Below are 18,269 nucleotides of genomic sequence, written 5' to 3'. Positions count from 1 at the left end.
TGTCCTTGGTGTGATGCAGGGATGGCTCGCTAAGGCTGTGGAAACACAAAACGTCGACTATGATAGGATTTAATTCGTTAAATCAACAGAGCGGGGAGGACAGTGGGGTAGTGGCGACCACATCTGTATGAATAATGCACACAATGCACAATTACGACAACAAAAGGGAACATCACTTTCTCTTAAATAGGAGTGAAAAGTACTTCATGTGCTGTCCACTCGCTCAATTCCCCATCAAATCCTTCGCAGAGGGCTTTTTCTTTTGTTTGGGTGTACCACAGGGCGCCGCATCAGACCCCATATCAGTTTCAAGTCCAGAGTCCTTTAGCCTGTTGAGTGGCACACCGCACGCGTGGGGTGGGACAAGGCTATCAAAAGGGTGCATAACAATGACTCTGTAATTCCAGCCATACGCTAAACTTGCCCTCTGCTGACACCAAACGCTAACACGATGAAAAAGACAAGGTGGGGGCAATGGCACTCAACGTCGCGGGGTGCCGAGTCAGCTCACTTTCACAGGGATTGGAGTTGGTCATATTATCTCCATTCATAAAACAGACACACATGTAGATGTTCCCAACTGTGTAAGATGCAGTGTAGTTTTTTTTTTTGCAAGGTCCATCAAGGCCTTCTTGGATGAGGTTGATGCGGGTGAACGCCAATCAACACAAAACTCCCATTCTCACTCAGTGTTTTAAATTTACCTGAGTCTAGTCATGTTGATGCCACGCTTGTCACCAGGTGCTGCGGTGGGCAGGCAGAGTGACGGCAGCCTCAGTGGGGTCTTCTCACTCCTGCGTAGCGGAACGGTGGATCTCGGGTACCAGGGTCCGCTGATGCCCACACCGAGCACGACAGATGGCGGCGGGGGCGCACCAGCAATGCCGCTCATGAATGCACAACCGTTATTGCCCAACACGGATCGCTTCAAGAACATGGATGGATGTGACGGTCCTCCTTCCGCAGAGCCCAGAGGGAAGTGAGCGTAGATGCGATCGTTGTGTTCCACCTGTGTTTGCAGCTGCTAGCATCAATGATTCACAAGCGCGATTAAAGATGGATGACAGCCAGTGGTCAGGTACAGTCCACCGCTGGTACTCAAATAGTTTTGCTCTATGGGTTCTTAACTCCAGTTATATTTGTTCACAAAGGGCGGAGAAAATACATGCCTGAGAGTATTGTGGTCCTCTTTGTTTATGTATTGATGCACAATGTGTTCAGTAAATTTTGGTTGAAATTTTTAAAACGACTGTTCATTTGTGTTTATGTTAACGGTAAGCTATCAAGACATATATATCGCGTCCCTCTCGTGGATTTTCACCTCGCGTGTGGGTCTGGAATGTATCCATAGCATTACACCGTGATTCGATGCAGTGACTGTATGAAAGAAAAAAAAATAAATCATGGATTTATGGTTTGGCTGTAATCTGTTTAAAAATGCAAAGCCAACTTGCAGGAGCTCCAGTTCAAGGTGTTTGGGTTTTAATCGCAGATAAGATGATCGTGAAGGTCAATTCTTTTGACACGTCCGTGCAGTTTGAGTACCGCGTGTTTCGGTGTCAGGTCAGCGTGACTGAGAACCTAAATGCGATCTGGCCACCGGGGTTGTGGCTCACCTAGCTTTGGTCTCACTAGGCTGGACCTCCTTTGGGGAAATGCGGCACCTTCCAAACATACACCGTTGCGCAGATACTGGAGGACGTATTTTGCTTCCAAGCGCCGTTGTTACACTTACACATCAAAGAAGGGAGCAAAGACTGAAGTCTCAAGTGTAGTTTTTGGTTTTATTTTTGTATTTCACCAGCATCCACCCATTCGTGTGTCCTACTGCATCATCGTCCGCGGAGCGACGTGTCACAGCATGCACCTCTGCAAGGGAAGAAAAACACTCTTAGCAAGAGCTTTAAATTTATTAGGTACGGTATTCTATCATTTATTAGGTACGGTATTGTATCTACACGCACCGCTTTCATTGGGACATCCTTGTTGTTAGTGTGAACACAGGGCCTCTCTGCAAGGTGTTGCTATCCCTGTGGTTGTTTCGGCATTTTACCAGTGACCATATTTTCCTGGGAAGCACAGAAAAAAAATGACTACATATTACAACCACTTCCAGAGACTTCTCTTGAAAGTTTTTTTTTTTTTAAACTTATCCTACAAATAACCTGTTCGTTTCAATTACATGGCGTCATAACATCCTGGGAACTTACCGTCACGGAGAAGTGGTGACACTGGTCACCCTCCGTCGGCCAGTGGAGGCTCCTGTGGCGAGACACACACACACAGTGAGAAGCTGACAGTGAAAGTAAAAACAAAAACGACAGCGTGTGCATATTTAATGTGTGTGTGTGTGTGTCAGCACATCAGTGTAAAAAGGTTACGATATGAACATGCATTATACGAGAACTGTTAATGTCGTCTATGTGAGACGGCCACGTGGTCACACCACACAAGTCCCCGAGTCTGCAGGAACTTTTGGTGGGGGGGGGGGGGGGGGGGAACAAAATTGACATGTACATAAGGCGAGAAAATGCACATTGGGCAAAGCAAAAATAATTTGCTTCAAAATGGCACATCAGTAGAACGAATGAGGAAAAAACAACCCCCCGCCCCAAGAAACCTTTTATGCAAAGGTTGATCCTTTCTTCTTTCTACCCACAATCTTGCTGCTGTAGACCGTAAATTTCCCCAGTGTGGGACAAATAAAGGATAACTTATCTTGATCGACATTTACAGTGCTTCGGGGATTGTTGCTAATTGGTGAAATTGTGCGGTGTGACCTTGGCTAAAGTTGCAAAGTGTCATATGGGGGCATGAGAGTGTCACTACTGTTCATCAGAGGTGGGAGTCAGTCACACACGTCCTCATTTAGTCTCAGGTCTTCAAGTCACTGTGATAAAAACAAAGCAAATTGCTTGGAGTCCTCACTAAATTACAAGCGAATAGTCAAGTATTTACTTGGGTTAAAAAGGTGGAGTTTGCAGTTTCAACTATAAATACTCCACCTACTGGCAAGTCATAAGTCCTGCATGCATCCCCTCATTTGGATATTGGCAAGTTTGCACTTCAACATACGTGCTTGCCTGAATTTCTTGTACAGTTTTTTTTAAATCAACAAATTTAAAAAAAGTTTCTGTAATGTCTACTACGGTCATCGATGCAGAACAGACCTGAAGCCCAATTAACTCATTCATTCCCAAGGACGTGTTTAAACGTCTTTTCAGACTTGGTCTAGAATTGGCTGGTACTGAATGAGTTAATGTTGGACAAGCTCTCGATGAGCTACGGTCAACATATTTTATCCATCGCTGTGGGTTTTATCGTGACAGATGGACGTTAGATGTAGTATTATTATCGTTTTACTTTTTAGTGAGCCCTGCAAAACGAGGCGGGCGGCACACCCGGCGCGTCAAAACAGAAGCTTTGTGGGCGCTTCATCATAAAGAAACGGCAAAAAAAAAAAAAAAAGGCACGACTTGTCAAAAGTCATGTTGGTTACGTCAGTCGAGTCGCAATACCATGTCAGTATTGAAACAATCTTTTCAATTTCATTCAAACGAGGTCCAAGTCTTAAAATTGATTACTTAAGTCTCAATACAGGTCAGGTCATGTGACTTAAGCCCCACCTCCCTCGCCTCTGCTGTTCACTTGTCAAGCTGCAATGATATATGACAAAAGTTCAGACCACGGTCCCCGAAACCCTCCCGGGTATGGTGCAGGTTATGCTACCACAAGTGGCAACAGAGCTCCCCCCCCCCTCCCACAACAGGCTAGGTCATTTTTGCATAACGGTTGGCTTGCCATCCGTGGCCGCAAGGGTAGTTCTGGCATCACACTGGCGTTTTGAGTCATAGGACACCCGACGACTATCTCGAGCAGAAAGGAAATGGATCACAGTGCAGAGTGACAGGTTCTCGACAGCGAATACAGCGCGGTACCTTTCAAACCAGACAATCACAACGGCCACCCCGTTGGTGCGAGAATGCCAGACAAGAGAAGATCTCAAGATGACAAAAAAATAAAATAAAAATATTCAGGTACGCACGCCCACCCCACAACAAGAGTTAGCATAAAAGCTCAAGAGATGATTGCTTTATTGGTACAAATGTCTTGTGTATTTGTGTTGCACAAACCAACCATGAATGCTGTTTTCCATGTTTGTTCATGCGACTCACGTCATGACTGCAATCCACTGGCAGAATTTTTTTTTGGGGGGGGGGGGGACTATGAGTGCTGCGGGAAAGAATCCAATTTCACTTCATGACATAAGTCAAAATGTAATGCTCAAATTAGATAAGCAAAGGTAGGAAAACGATGCGTATCCATGTGTTGCCATTCACACGCCGCAATGACATCATGCTTGATCGCATCAAGTGAAGAGGCCCAACTTTCAGATGAAGTCAAGATGTGACTCTACTAGCACCTCAGGAGTCACACTTTTTGTGACATTTGTTTTGCCAGATCTGCCTTGTGTTTTGTGTAATAGAAGAAAAAAAAAGAAATTGTCATGACTCAATGAAGGTTGAGAAACAGTGGTTTAAGACAAATAATATCAATGCCTGGTATGTCATAAAAAAACACCCTTTCATGCACCCTGTAACTAGATAACTGTCCACTGTAGGAACCGCTGTCCCTCAAAGGGTTAAAGTCTCAATATGTAAGAGTTTACATTGATCCCTTGCTACTTTGCGATTCACTTATTGCAGCACAGATTTTTTCAAAAATATTAATTAAAAAAAATGCCACAAAAGGTCCGCGAGAGGTAGCAAAACAGCGAGTCACACTGAGCAACATATACAGTACTACGTTTGTTTACTGTATTTTGTTATTTATACACCAACCTATGTATGTATACATATTAGTATATAGCATTAAGTAATGTTAATTACAACAAACATTTACTTTTACATGCATGTACTGTATACCGTTAAATTTGGCTTTATATATACTCATACACCTGTACATCCATCAGGGGTGGGGGGGCTGTTTCCGGGATTTTCCTCTTTCACGCGGGGGTTCTGGTCCCCATTAACCGCGATAAGCGAGGGATCACTGTCTAGCCAGTTGATACTTTTTCTTTTAATATATCCTTCGTTCCCACCCCATTATGCCCAAGAAGCAATCCACAAAACAAAATCATGTTCTGAGTTGAGATATTAGGAGAGGGGCCCAAAAAAAAAAAAAAAAAAAAGTACTGCAGATATTGTTCATAGGTTCAGAGAGTTTTCAACAAGCCGTCCAGTGCATCACAGTAATACCATTTAGCTTTGGCGCATTGCACAGGCCCCTTGAAGATGAAAATAATATTAAAAAAATATACACAATAGTCAGGAACTGTTCTTGCTTGGTCTAAGCAAAACTAGACATTCAGTTTGGGTTGCTGAGTAACACCTTTTTTTGTTTTTGTAAGAAAATCACCAAAACGCAAAAGAGGCGGGAACTACAACTTTTAGACACAAAGCCTCCTGGGTAACATTACCCAGGGATCATAGTAAGCAGAGTACCCCTTTCGTCCACGTCACAAGGCAACACAAGTAAAGGTTTCAGTACTACAGTTACAGTACTCGATGTCTTGGTCCAGAATGTTGACCAGTGTTTCAGCTACTCAAGTCATCACCTTACACAGCACTACAAGCACACATTCACACACACTACAAGGTCCATCAGGCTTGTGTTTGGATTCACTTTTTTTTTTAATGTACACAGAGAGTTACAGAATCTGCACTGTGATGCCATTTGATCCCAAGTGTGATGCCAGAAGCCCTTCAAAAGTATCACCGAGACATGAGTGAATGAGAGAGCAAAAGGAGAGAGAGAGGAGGGTTATGGGACAACTGTACATCTTGGATACGATAAACATGGATGAGCACTTACCTTGCTCGTGCCGTGTTAGCATACCTCTCTGGCTGCAGTGCAAACAAGTCCAGGCTTTACTGTCCACTGACTGCTGCGGAACTAGTCATGGAGCAAATGTAACTTGCGGACTGGGGCAGCCCGTCTCTGACAAGCTGGCTGACTTGCGGCTAACGCAGCTCGCTTTGCCAAAGACATGACACACACACACACACACACACACACACATACATACATGCATGCATACACACTGAAGCACGGTGGGCCTTGCTTGGTTGGATCGCTCGAGAGGGGGTGGATATGGTTTAGGTCTCCAGTGGACCAGGTTTTTGTCCAAAAATAAAAAATAGAGGTGAATACAAGTGGGAGACAACTGCTACATGACTTCTTTTAAAACAACCATTTGTTTTTATGATATTTATTATTTATCATGCGGAGCAGAAAATTGGTAGCAAGGAGTCCGTTTGTCACCCTCTTTTTTTTGAGGGGGGGCGGGGGGGGGGGGGTCACAGACCATATTGTTGTTAAGCTCTCAAAATTGGCATTGTTGACGGGGAGGTCATAAAATTACATCCATGCATTTTGATGGTTTTCGGGACAAAAATATCAACGGATAATTCCTTGTACAACTTTATAAAAAAAACGTTATAATGGGATTGGGGGCCTTGCAAAATTATTTTTTTTGGGCAAGAAACGTGTAACATAGAAGGACGTGGCACCCCACCAAGTCTCAGCAAAAGAGAAGAGAAATTGGGTGGCGACATGGCAAAATTTATATTCTATGGAGATTAATGAAGCGATTTATTAGCAATTAACCAGCCCAGCATTTCATTCCAACAAGTTAGTATAACCGTGGAACTATTGGTGGACACGCCAATGCAAAACTCGGCTTTGCAATATTTAAAATTAAAAATAAAATAAAAATCAAGCCGTGAGAGTCAGATTGAAACGGACCGTGAAGAGGGCGTGTTTATTAAAACACACACAAAATCAAATAAACTAGCCACCTTCTAGTTATGTCGGCCACAATCTGTTAAATGAATGCTCGATCGAGATTGCGTTCCAATGCAGAAGGAGTTCAAGTCGCGTCCGGTGATCAGGAAATGTAAAATATGAGTTTTGCTAAATTCATTCCGAATGACTAGGCAATGGCACACTGATTTCAATCACAGATGCCACAAGAAGTGATGTTATCACAGTTAACAAAAATGACCTACACCTCAAGTCATTGAAGACAATTTTGTTTCTTCCATATTGTCAGAGGTTCCACTGCGTGGTTACTTTTAGTCTTCGGCTGCGGTAGGCCTGGTAATACGACATTCACGCACACTATGCAGTCAATTCAAACGTGTTCAAGAAACAAAAAGGATCTTCCACCATCTACGTCTCGCATCACATTCGCAACACCTGTTCAAAGAGATTACAATCATACCTTCTCAATCCACACCACCCTATCGAGTGCAACACACAATCTATTGCAGAAGTATTTTTGGGGCGGAGGCGGATAAAACGAGTTCATGTGTAGCCAGCACAGACTTTGAATTGCTTGCTTTGGATTGTTCCTTCTCACCCTTAAAGATGGACAAACCTGTTAAAAAAAACAAACAAATGGTACACCACACAGACAATATTTGTTTTGTTTTTTTCTCCTGAAATTGCACAGTTGGCTCAAATGCTAGTGTCTAACAGACAAAAGGATGCATATTAAAAAAGAAAAAAAACACAACCTTTTATGATGTTGCTACGTTATGTATCCTGCAACTTTGATGATCAATGGCATTAAAAACATCCCAGTTACAAATACCGAGTTTTCCAGAAGTGTGGAAGAAAAACACTACATGAATATAAGCTCAAGTACAAAGTGGTAGTGCTCGTGAGAAGGTGCCTCGTATTTCAAAGCATCCATCCCCATTGAAATGAATAGAAATGCCATTAATCGGTTCCTGACAACCGTGAAAAACTCAACAAAAAATTGTGAGCATATTTTCGAGTGTAAAAATTAGCATTCTATGTTCTTGTACTTTACAAAAACATGCAGAGATAAAAAGCTGTATCGCACGAGAGGAATTGATGTTGAACTACACATTTTTTTGAAACGGACTCAGTTACTGGTTTCGCGTTTACATGTTTGTTTTAAATTTTCTTGTTTTTAAATGCTTTCCAATGTGGCATTTTCTTAACTACGGTCTTTGAGTTACCTTGTGTATGAAATTTGCTAGATAAATTAATCTGTCTCGCCGCGTCAATAGTGCAGCTCATTCGGGTGTGTACGCCTTGGCCATTAGAGAGCGGTATAACACATACTGTATGTATACACACGCTGCTTGTTCATATTGTCTGTCTATATGCTTCTCTGCCTTGTGTCCAAATAACCGCTGCTTTATGGCTGATAACAGTGACACTGATGCTAGGTTTGTTATCCCATCTATTGCGTTATGTTTTGTGTGTAAACAGTAGGCTGAGCGGACTTTCATCAGAGAGTTTCATGGCGTTTGGTTTGCCGCAAAGCGTCATTGTATTTGTGTATGTTGCCTTTTAGAAACTTAACTGGCAGTGGCAATTTACAGTTTCAGGGAAGCACTTGGCCTGTAATTGAATAATTACAATCGGCCAAAACGCTGCCTGTTATTAACTCATTCAGTACCAGCCAATTCTAGACCAAGTCTGAAAAGACGTTTAAAAACGTCATTAGGAGTGAATGACTTAAGTTGGGTGCCACTATTAGTGCTTGTAACACAGGTTTTCGCCCGCGATTCAAGACAAAAATTGGCTGAGCGCACAGCTTGTATGAGTTACCAGCAAGGTAGAGTTATGTTTTACTTGAGTAGCTGGTAGATTCCGCACCATAAAACTCATAGGGGAAGCAAATCCGGCACCATTACAAAACACCACAAATTAAATGATCTCCAATGACCTAAAAAGCAGAATGTGAAAACCAGAAGACGAAAACAGTTGAGATCCATTGTTCCGCGTCTACCGGCGTTACCATTAAAAAAAAAAAGGGGGGAAATTGCAGTTTACAACTGCGCTTGATAGAAGTAAAATCCACGTCAACTAATGCATATTGTCAGTTAGGATTTTCAACAGTGTAGGACTACTGAATGAAAAACACACATTTGGATATTAAACACGTAACCGTTAAGATCTGTCATGCAAGTTCCAAACGGGGGCAGTTACCTACCAATTTCCATTGTTGCTACACTGACTTAAAAGCCAAATGCAGCCCGTCACAATCTACACCATCGCATCTCGCCTGGGGTTTTAATAGATTTGCTAAAAGCACTACATCGCCTCAATTTCCATCCACAGTCCCAAATCTTTATAGTCCGTCAAACCTGTTAAAGAAAGAATGTAAAGAGCACATCAAAGTAACAATGCAGAATATGCTACATATATCCAACAGCTAAAGCATACAACTATAATGTAATACTTGGGTGTAAAAATGTTTAAGATTCTTAACATCTTACTTAATTGGGTTTCTTAATCTAATAAAGGGTTTCTTAACAGTCCTTCAATGTCTTTATTTATGGACCCAACTGTGAATTTATTTCAATATTGGGGAATACCTAAAAGAGGTCAGAGGATGAGCTCCAGATACAGATGGCCCATTAAACAATTTAGGGGAAATGTAATGAAGGAGAAAATATAACAGTGCGATTAAAAAAACAAGACGCGAGACTAAATGTGTTGCTTGTAAAAAAAACAAGATCAAACAGAGGATGCTCAAAAAAATATCAAATTATTACGTCATGTTAAGCTGACCGTCCTAAAGATTTTGACTGGGTGAGCTTTGGAGATTGAAGGCAGCCGATGACGGCTGTACAAGTATGTCAGTGGGAGGGCCGATTACCTTTGCCACAAGTTATACAAGCATAAGACACAGTGGAGCAACCAAACCTTGAATGTAGAAAGCGGCGCTGATCTGGTCAACAGACGATGTGGTTTGTCAGTTGTCCGATGACATCCTCCATCCTAAGTCACTGTTTTTTTTTTAAACTAACTCAATTCACATGATCAGGCTTGTCCTGTGTAAACTTGGGATGGCAACTCCACCAATGCATGTTTTTCAGAGTGTTCAAGTGCGGCCAGAACAGATGTCCTCTTCAGACTGCTTGAACTTTTTAAAAGTATGGAAAATATCATTCGGTGGATATAATTAATATAGATTCCTGTTTGTTGTTGATTTTGTCATCAGACTGAAGGGTTCAATACAACGGCAGTCATGGGTAAGGAGGAGTGATGACCGGCTCGAGTGCAACATCGTTCGCATCACGATCATAAACCTTAAATTAAGATTGCAGAAGCGTAAAAGAGATAACTGGGTAGATTTCACTCCCGCTGTCATATTATGCAATCTTCTGACTAGGCAACCTAGACAACGTTTGCGACTTTTGTCTTCCTTTGGAGAACGTCTTGTCTTGTGAAATCTGGCAAGTCAAAAGGAGCACGACTCGATACGGAAAGTCTTTTAAGCTCGTTAGCAGTCCACACAAATAAATGCATGTTGAAGAGTACGGACTTGTGCTTTGGAGCACAAGGGTCACAGGTTGAGGTCACGCTGCGGACAACAACAACAACAAATGCAACAACGGCAACTAGTTATTGGGAGATATGCAAGCCTGCTTTGCTGGCTCAATCAAGGTGCCCTGGAGCAAGGCATCGTCCTTGAATGCCTGCATGTGTGAAATCTGGTTTTACATGTCGTGCACAACAGCAGAGCTGTAAATTTAATTTTGCCTTGAAGAACGATAATCAGTCAACTAAAATTATGACATCTAGCATTATAACGACAACTGCTTTCCATGGCCAGTCTCCTTGTCAAGTTCGCGGATCGGATAAAGGCAAAAATACTTTTGGGTGGCCATTATATTGTGCAACTATACCTACAACTCACTTTTGAATGACGCCGGGTCACGTTTGTTGCATAGCGTGCACAAGGAACAAATGAGAAATTGGAATTTTGCCATCAGTCATCCAATTACAGGATTAATTCCTGACTCGGCGGGAGTTTGATGACATTAAATGCATCATCAGCACCAGGGATCAAAATATTGTCCAGATTCCACAACTATTCTGGCAATACAAAAATAAAATTGATACTCTATGTTACACTTAAGTGTGGATTATATTAGATGGAAGGACTCCCGCCGACTACCACCGCATTAGAACGTTTTGATTGCGGGGTATGAGCGATCCATTTAAAGCACCACGCGTTTTACCCGTTTTATGACGCCATCAAAGTCCAGATTGTGGGAGTGGCAGAACACACAGAGTTGACAATCAAAATGCTGCAAGCTTTGTTGTTTTTGAACAACGTGGTGAGAATAAATTATTAGGTTTGGCCAAATTGAACCCATTTTTTTTAATCTTTATTGTGACATGCTCTTGAAGTGACAGCCATGTAGAATTAAGAAGAAAAATTACAGAGCACGACGAAGCACATAACACTAGAAAATAATTATACAGGGGTCAAATACTACGACAGGGAAACCTAATCTTACTGTACTGGTAACAATCCAAAATTAAAAAAAGGGAGTATACTGACTCGTCATAAAAAGTCTCAAGACAAAAAATGCTGAAACATTTGGAACTTAAATACAAACTGAGTGTTTCTTGTTTTAGAAGAATTTGTACAAAAATGCTGCGTCGAGGAGCGTCAAGGGAGGAGCGTTTAAAAACGCGGTTTTTTAGTGGGAAGGTCAAACTCTTCGCGGACCCTGTTGTAAGAGCCATTACCGGGCCCCATTCCTCGGGGACCACCCTGAGCGAAGCGTTCGGCGCGCTGTGCGGGGCAATGCGCCAGTGAGGTGGGCGTGAAGGGGGCGTGATCAAAAGGGGTTGCAGAGACCCAAGTGGGCGAGCACACAGTTCATGTCCATGTTGGAAGCAGACATATGCAGTGTGTGTGTGTCATATGCATGTTTTGAGGTTTTTTTGATCAACAAAAGCAGCAGGCCACACATCCGAAGAAACAGTTCGTTCCAATATGAAGGTCCACAGGTGCCACAGGTTACATACGGAAAAGGAAGAGAGGGTAATGCTTTCGTTAGTCAATGCCTCCCCTCACAGCCTCGGCAGTGCATGCCAAGCCGAGGCTTAATTGTCAACGCCACTATGGTAGGGCCCCATGAAATCCGCCGCCTAGTTAAATGAAGAAAATGGTAGCAAAGCTCAAAACAGATTTTAAAAATGGGAATGGTGACGTGCATCAGGTTTCATAAAAGCAGTAAGTAGTCAAATAAATTCACACTGATTCAATGTAGCGAGTTAATTTGTTTTTTTTAAGTAGCTGATCGACAAATGTAAAGTCAGTCCAGGTTTTTGTGCAAATGTAAAAGTAGCCCGAATGGTTGTTTGCCTTGTCCTGTGAGTGGCTGGCAACTCGTTTGGGGCATACCCCACCTGCTGCCCGAAGGCCCGCAATTCTCGTAGGAAACGGTGGTCCAGATAATGGATAATGTTAAGACCCTGTAAAGTGAAAATGTCTTCCACATTTGACAAACCACACCAGGGTCGTTCGGGGGGCTTTTTCATGCTGCGAAAGTGGCCAAGCCAGCACCAAGTTGGCTGTAATGTTGGATTTTTTTTAATGATTTCACCTCGTTCACCCGCTGACACTTGGTGCTATATAAGCAGCCATGTCAGCACAAAACCCCAACCCACAAACAGGTCTGACCTGCCAACAAGTCAGATTTAAGATCCCGGCTGCTCACTATTCCACCTTTCTTTGTGTAACATACATGCACTCCTGGCCAACAACGAGGCACTCTAAAGCAGCCACGCCAGATTAGGATCCAAAATCAAAATGCATTTTTGGGGTAAGAGGCATGGCCCAGCTAGCTAAACGCACGCAGGCAGCAAATAAAGACACTCTTCTGTAATTCAGGAAATTCAAACGAGTGATTTAAACTGTAACGTTATATCTTCACAAGTACTAAATAGTTCTTTGCCCTCACACGGGTTTTCAGCGATCATTTTCAAGCATGAATAATGTATTTAGAAAGTTTGATGAATTCACTTTACAGGGTCTTCAATGAATGGCTGCCATTTTGATCAGACATCTTTTGAGAAATATGGACGGATTAAATGGTACCGGTGTAAACAATGTCAGATTTTATAGGGTCCTACATTTAGAAAATCCTTAGGGGAGCACAAAAAAACTCTTGGAGCTGGACTAAGAAAGGATTAAACCCCAGACGAATATGTAACCAATGTGCTGGTTTCTTTCAGATTTTAAGATGTTTGGAAAATGAATCAGCTCATTTGCTGTCTAAATGTTAGAAGACAGATTGTACACTACAGATAAAAAGCCACGTGTGCTGCAGAAAAGTCTTCCTGTCACAATCAGTGTTTCCTTTGGCATACTATAAAACACTCGCACAAATGTGCGCCATTGAGTGCAAATCGCATTGGGAAAAGAGTACACGCAAGTCATTCTGTCAAATGCAGTTCAACAATAAAGAGAAAAGCTGTTCTAAGTCTGAAATTTGAAAATTTCTCAGGTGAGCAATCCTCTGCAAAGTTCAGACAATCAGTCTTGTTTTCATAAAAGAATGGGCAAACTGCTTACTTTGCGTTGCTCGTTCAAAATTGAGCGCTGTAGATTACACATTGCCTGCGTCGGGTGGATTGACCCAGCCATTATCAACACTTTAGAATGGGCAGTTTATAATAATAAATACACATACTGTACGCGCAAAGATTTGTGAACAAATGTCAAAACGCAGGATAGGATGTTTCGGCTCGACACCAGCAAATTATTATTCATGGCAGAGGGTCTCAAAAGACAACTCCACAAATTGCCAAAAATGTCACAAGAGTGAAGAGCGGCTAAATCACAACCTAATTTTGCATCAACTCTTAACTATGCTCCTAAAACAAATTATGTTTGAGTTGCCAACTACAGATACTCTCCAGTGGTTTTGGCCACTTCATACAAGTCAGAAGAATAAGGCCAACTGACATGGCAATTGGGCACCCTATGGTAAAAACAGCACCCAAATCACAAGGCTTTGCCTGCCCCCCCCAGGAGCGAGTTATCATAAAATCACTTTTTTGTGGTTTGGCCGCCAGCCTACACTAAAAACACTATACATAGATAAATATATATAAAAAATGTAACACCGCCGTTCACGAGAGTTAAATAAATGCCTGCTTGTGTCAAGAAAGCACAAAAACACAGAACGGTCCAGTGGATTTTTTTCTCATGACGGATTAAGCCTCAGTCTGCTCGCAAACAGCAATGTAACAACAATTAAGGGCTTTAAAAACACTGGTAGACACCAAGAAAGAAAAAAAGTGCCTGTCCAGCTCACAAGAGACAGGGCTTGCAGTAGCGATCCACAGCACAAAATATTGTGAGAGCACAAAAGTTTACGAATTTAGTGCAGGCTGTCAGTCATCTTTACGCTTAACCACTGAGAATAAAATTGAGGGGGACCGGCTTACCAATATTAATAATCTATGTAATTTTTTAAAAAATGTGTATTATGTAACAATCATAACTGCCATAATCAACAAGCAGTGAGCGGACAGAATCCCCGGAGGACACCACCTCCCCCGCTTCTTCCTGTCTGTCATTAACATTCATGGCGACTATTATCTGCTACAAGTCATCTACCGCTGGAGGGGAAATGCCAGACACAATACACTGCATCAAGGAGTGATTTGGCCAAAAACGGTCATTACCATATCGTTGCTCATCTGGGATCCTGGAGATGCTCCCATTACCTGCTGCCCCTCAAATCCCATCACATTCATGGCGAAGGGCGGGTTCCCAGCGCCATAGGACATATCTGTATTGGAAAACATTGAGTCAAACAAACTGCAGAACTGAGGCCGTTACGCAGTATTTTTTAGAGCCGATTGGGTTAAGAGAAAAGGTGGTGGACCCTCAGCCACCGTCTTCCAGGCCGGCAAGCAACTCTTCTCGCATCATGAAAAACATCCTGAATTGAGACGATTTCAAGTCAATTTCTTTTTGATCGTCGAATTAGAGCTTTTCAAAATTACCTTTTCAACCCCAAAATACTATGCACTGAAACAATGCCGATTCTTACATTAAATAGATTCCTTGTACGTAATTAAAACGCAAAAGAAAAAGAACCTACCTCCCATGGCCACTGAAGCCCCAGAATTCATTCTCATGTCTCGCTCCCTCTGGAAAAATAATTCACAACAGTTATAATTCATTTAACATCAGCTTTCTCCTGATTTGCTAAATCTTAAGCTCACATCAATAAAGTTGCCCATCCTGTAGCTTTCCTCGCGTTGGCGACGCAGCTGTTCCTCCATTTCACGCTTGCGAAGCATCTCTTCTTCTCGCCTGCGACGCTCCTCCTCTTGTCTGCCAACAAAATAGAATACACCATTAGGACAAGCAATAAAAGGCACCCTGACAAAAGAATGTGGTGCTCCAATCAGACCAATGCAAGTACCTCAACTGCATCTCCTTCCTTTTTTGCATCTCCTGACTGTGCATCTCTTCCATGCGTCGCAGTTCCTCCTGCCGTCTCAGTAGATCTGCAGAGGAATGTGAAATTTAGCGTGCAGGGGCCACAACAATCAAAATCAGAGGTGGAATAGTGGCGAAGGTCTTTTACCTTGGCGGAGGAGGTTAGCCTGGTGCTCGTGGTATGCATCCTCCATCTCGCTCTCGAGCTTCTCGCGGGCCTCGCGCATGTTTTTCTCCACCTGCTGCCTCTGCTGCTTCTCCATCTCATCTAGTGACTTCCAGCGTTTGGAGTACTCGTATTCAAAGGTGCCGGGGCGGGCAAACCGCGGGGGCTCCTCTCGCTCACTGTTGAGAAAACACAGGAAGGAAAGAAAATGTTTGACGGATATTATACAAATTGACGGTGAAAAGATTACAAATGACAAGCTTACACTTGATATCTGGGATTCTTCTGGGCAAGCTTCTCAGGAAGTCCATCTTCATCATCACACTGTTCAAGAGGCTCCACAACTATGGGCCTTGGTGACCTAAAACAAAAATGACATCATGCTCTTACAATATACTTATCAGTATCCTTTTCATGGGCCCAAGTGGAAACCATCTTGCAGACAGATTAAGAATTGACTTTAATAACAGCTAATATACTCTAGTACGAGATGGGTGTCAGGTACAGTTCAAAAACAGAAATATTCATTTGGGATAGAACTTACGTGGTAAGCAAAAATACACCCTCATTACACCGGTCTAGGGCCTTCCTGGCAGCGGGCTTGGAGGCAAACTCAACAATGCCCTTGCCGGTGGAACGCCCGCGGTCATCAACAATGACGATGGCCCTCTCGACCATTCCAAATTGGGAGAAGGCCTCCTCCAGGAGCTCGTTGGACACAAATGGTGACAGGTTCTTCACAGAGAGGGCCGCTGAGTGTGTGGCGAAGCGGACGCGGAGGTTTCTGCCTTTCATTGGAAGGTCGTCCAATTCTCCTTTCGCTATCTCGGCAAGTGCACGGGACTCCTGTAAAGAATGTGTGACAATTCTTTCATGAAGTAAATGACATACAGATTGCTTTCATGATAGTCGTGCTAATCCTTACCAGTCGGATGAATCCAAAGCCTTTTCCTTTGTTGATAAAGACTTCACTGGGCTCTCCATACTTGGCGAAAATCTTCCTAAAATTCTCCTCTGTGATGTCGTTAGGGAGATTGCCGATAAACAGACGACAGCGTTGTGTGTATGATTTCTCGCCAGGTTTCAGCAACATGGACAGTGTCGCCTTGAATTCCTGCTATACAAAAATATTTTGAAAAATAAAATCAAAACCACGGTATTATTGAGAATTCGACAGCACACGACGAATTTCGAAGTCAGTCATTACTTATTTTCTTCGTCGCCATTTTCACGTTTCCCACGGTAAAATTTATTTTCCTCTATGGAGTGCAACCATCCTAAAATCTACATGATTATTTATTTATTTTTAAATTGTGGAGCAAACACGGTAGATTACAATAATTACAAAATAACGGGGAAAGTATATGGGTCATAAACACACGATTATGCAAGTCTGTGACGAACGATTTTTATAGCACAAAATGGCGGATAGAAAGGGGCAAACAGTCGGTGCGCTTGATTTTAATTCCTCCCAAAGGCGGTTGCACGAGACAATGACAGGAAAAACACTAGAGAATGTATTTCTGTTGCACCGCCCGGTCGGAGTGCTCGGCGATCAGAATTGAACACATCACTACAATACATCGACAAAAGAACTACAGGCATTTTCGTTGACATTTACGCTTTTTATGGGTTACTTTCGCGTTTTTAGGTCATTCGAACGACGATTGTTGTTTAAAATGTGGGCCAAAAACCAAAAACTGACCTGTGGCTCACGTTGATCCGAGCTTGTGCCCGGGGCCTCCTCCTGCATTTTCACTTGGTCCGCTTTATTAAACGTATTCATGAGGGCCCCCGTCTTCGGACCTGGTCTCTGATTTTGTTGGTTCTGTTGCTGCTGGCCCATCCTCTGGTTCTGTTGGTTTTGCTGATGCACACCTGCCCTCTGGTTCTGCTGTGGGCCCATCCTCTGGTTCTGCTGATTTTGTTGTTGGCCTCCCCTCTGGTTCTGCTGATTTTGGTGTTGGCCTCCCCTCTGGTTCTGCGGTTGACTTCCCCTCGGGTTCTGTTGATTTTGTTGCTGACCTCCTCGCTGGTTCTGTTGCTTCAGGTTCTGTTGGTTTGGTTGCGGGACTCCTTTCTGATTCTGTTGGTTTGGTTGCGGGCCTCCTTTCTGATCCTGTTGGTTTTGATGAGGGCCTGGCTTGGGACTTGTAAGCGTAGTCTGATTCTGCGGCTGCTGCTGTGGCGGGCCATTCGCATTTGGAGTTGTTGACTTGACGTTCTTGTTGGCCTGGTTCGGCTGAGGAGATGTGATTTCTTGTTTGATCTGATCGTTCGCCTCTTTTGCTGGTGTTGTCGGCTTTGCTGGTGTTGTCGGCTCCTGTTTGACCATCGGGACTTTCATAGTGAGAGCAGGCCCTGGGGTCGGCGGTGGAAGGCCTGGCAAGCCCTGGTTGGTCTGTGGCTTCTGGTTACTCGACTGCTGTCCTCGGTTGAAGTTATTGTGGCCTCCCCGGCGATTCTGGTTCTGAAAAGGGTGGTTTCTAAAATTAGGACTTCCCATTATACTACCCCGCATCGGGCCGCCGACTCCACCACCTCGGCGAGGCTGGAATTGATTCATCCCCATTCCGCCGCGGTTATTATGAAAACGAGACATCTCTCGTGATTATCCAATAATTCAAAATAGCTCAAAAAGGTTGTAAAGCTGGCTCACAATCTTGAACTCGCCCGAACGTGACAAAGATGGCGATTATCGGTTGTGCTCAAAGCCTCCTCTCCTCCTCTGGTACAATAGCCCCGCCCAAACATGTAATTGGTTAGTTTATCTGCTCTGCCACTTGATTGGCCTAT

At 43.2% G+C, this 18,269-nt stretch overlaps 1 protein-coding gene across 4 annotated transcripts; it reads right to left on the bottom strand.

The window, feature by feature from the left end:
- Positions 1–1,765: 1,765 nt before the first annotated feature.
- sfpq (splicing factor proline/glutamine-rich) lies at positions 1,766–18,202 on the bottom strand. Of its 4 annotated transcripts, XR_007963441.1 has the most exons (12): positions 17,179–18,201; positions 16,399–16,590; positions 16,018–16,319; positions 15,739–15,834; positions 15,456–15,652; positions 15,291–15,375; positions 15,088–15,199; positions 14,964–15,012; positions 14,542–14,648; positions 2,211–2,262; positions 1,965–2,069; positions 1,766–1,869 (listed from the first exon to the last, which is right to left on the bottom strand). XR_007963441.1 is itself a non-coding variant. In XM_052072558.1 (10 exons), exons 1-10 carry the CDS (start codon positions 18,073–18,075, stop codon positions 2,236–2,238), a joined length of 2,064 nt encoding a protein of 687 aa, XP_051928518.1. In that variant the 5' UTR covers positions 18,076–18,202; the 3' UTR covers positions 2,207–2,235. The 4 variants fall into 4 exon arrangements, 3 of the variants coding, with proteins under 3 accessions (XP_051928518.1, XP_051928516.1, XP_051928517.1); XM_052072558.1 differs by lacking the exons at positions 1,766–1,869; positions 1,965–2,069 and having other exon boundaries at positions 2,207–2,262; positions 17,179–18,202; XM_052072556.1 differs by lacking the exons at positions 1,766–1,869; positions 1,965–2,069; positions 2,211–2,262 and adding an exon at positions 9,550–11,635.
- Between the last annotated feature and the right edge of the window lie 67 nt (positions 18,203–18,269).

The sequence above is a fragment of the Hippocampus zosterae genome, chromosome 7, assembly GCF_025434085.1.
Source record: "Hippocampus zosterae strain Florida chromosome 7, ASM2543408v3, whole genome shotgun sequence".
Lineage (NCBI taxonomy): Eukaryota > Metazoa > Chordata > Actinopteri > Syngnathiformes > Syngnathidae > Hippocampus > Hippocampus zosterae.
Note: the sequence above shows the minus strand (reverse complement) of the source record. Positions and strands in the feature narration are given on the sequence as shown.

Bases quoted from the DNA above. Each gene is read 5' to 3' on its own strand.
- sfpq (XM_052072556.1), bottom strand. From the start codon at position 18,075: ATGTCTCGTTTTCATAATAACCGCGGCGGAATGGGGATGAATCAATTC. The intron at 15,200-15,290 runs GTACTTGCATTG...TTTTGTTGGCAG, and splicing joins AGGAAGGAGATGCAGTTGAG to ACAAGAGGAGGAGCGTCGCA. The intron at 11,636-14,541 runs GTAATGACCGTT...TGCCCCGCACAG, and splicing joins CCCAGATGAGCAACGATATG to CGCGCCGAACGCTTCGCTCA.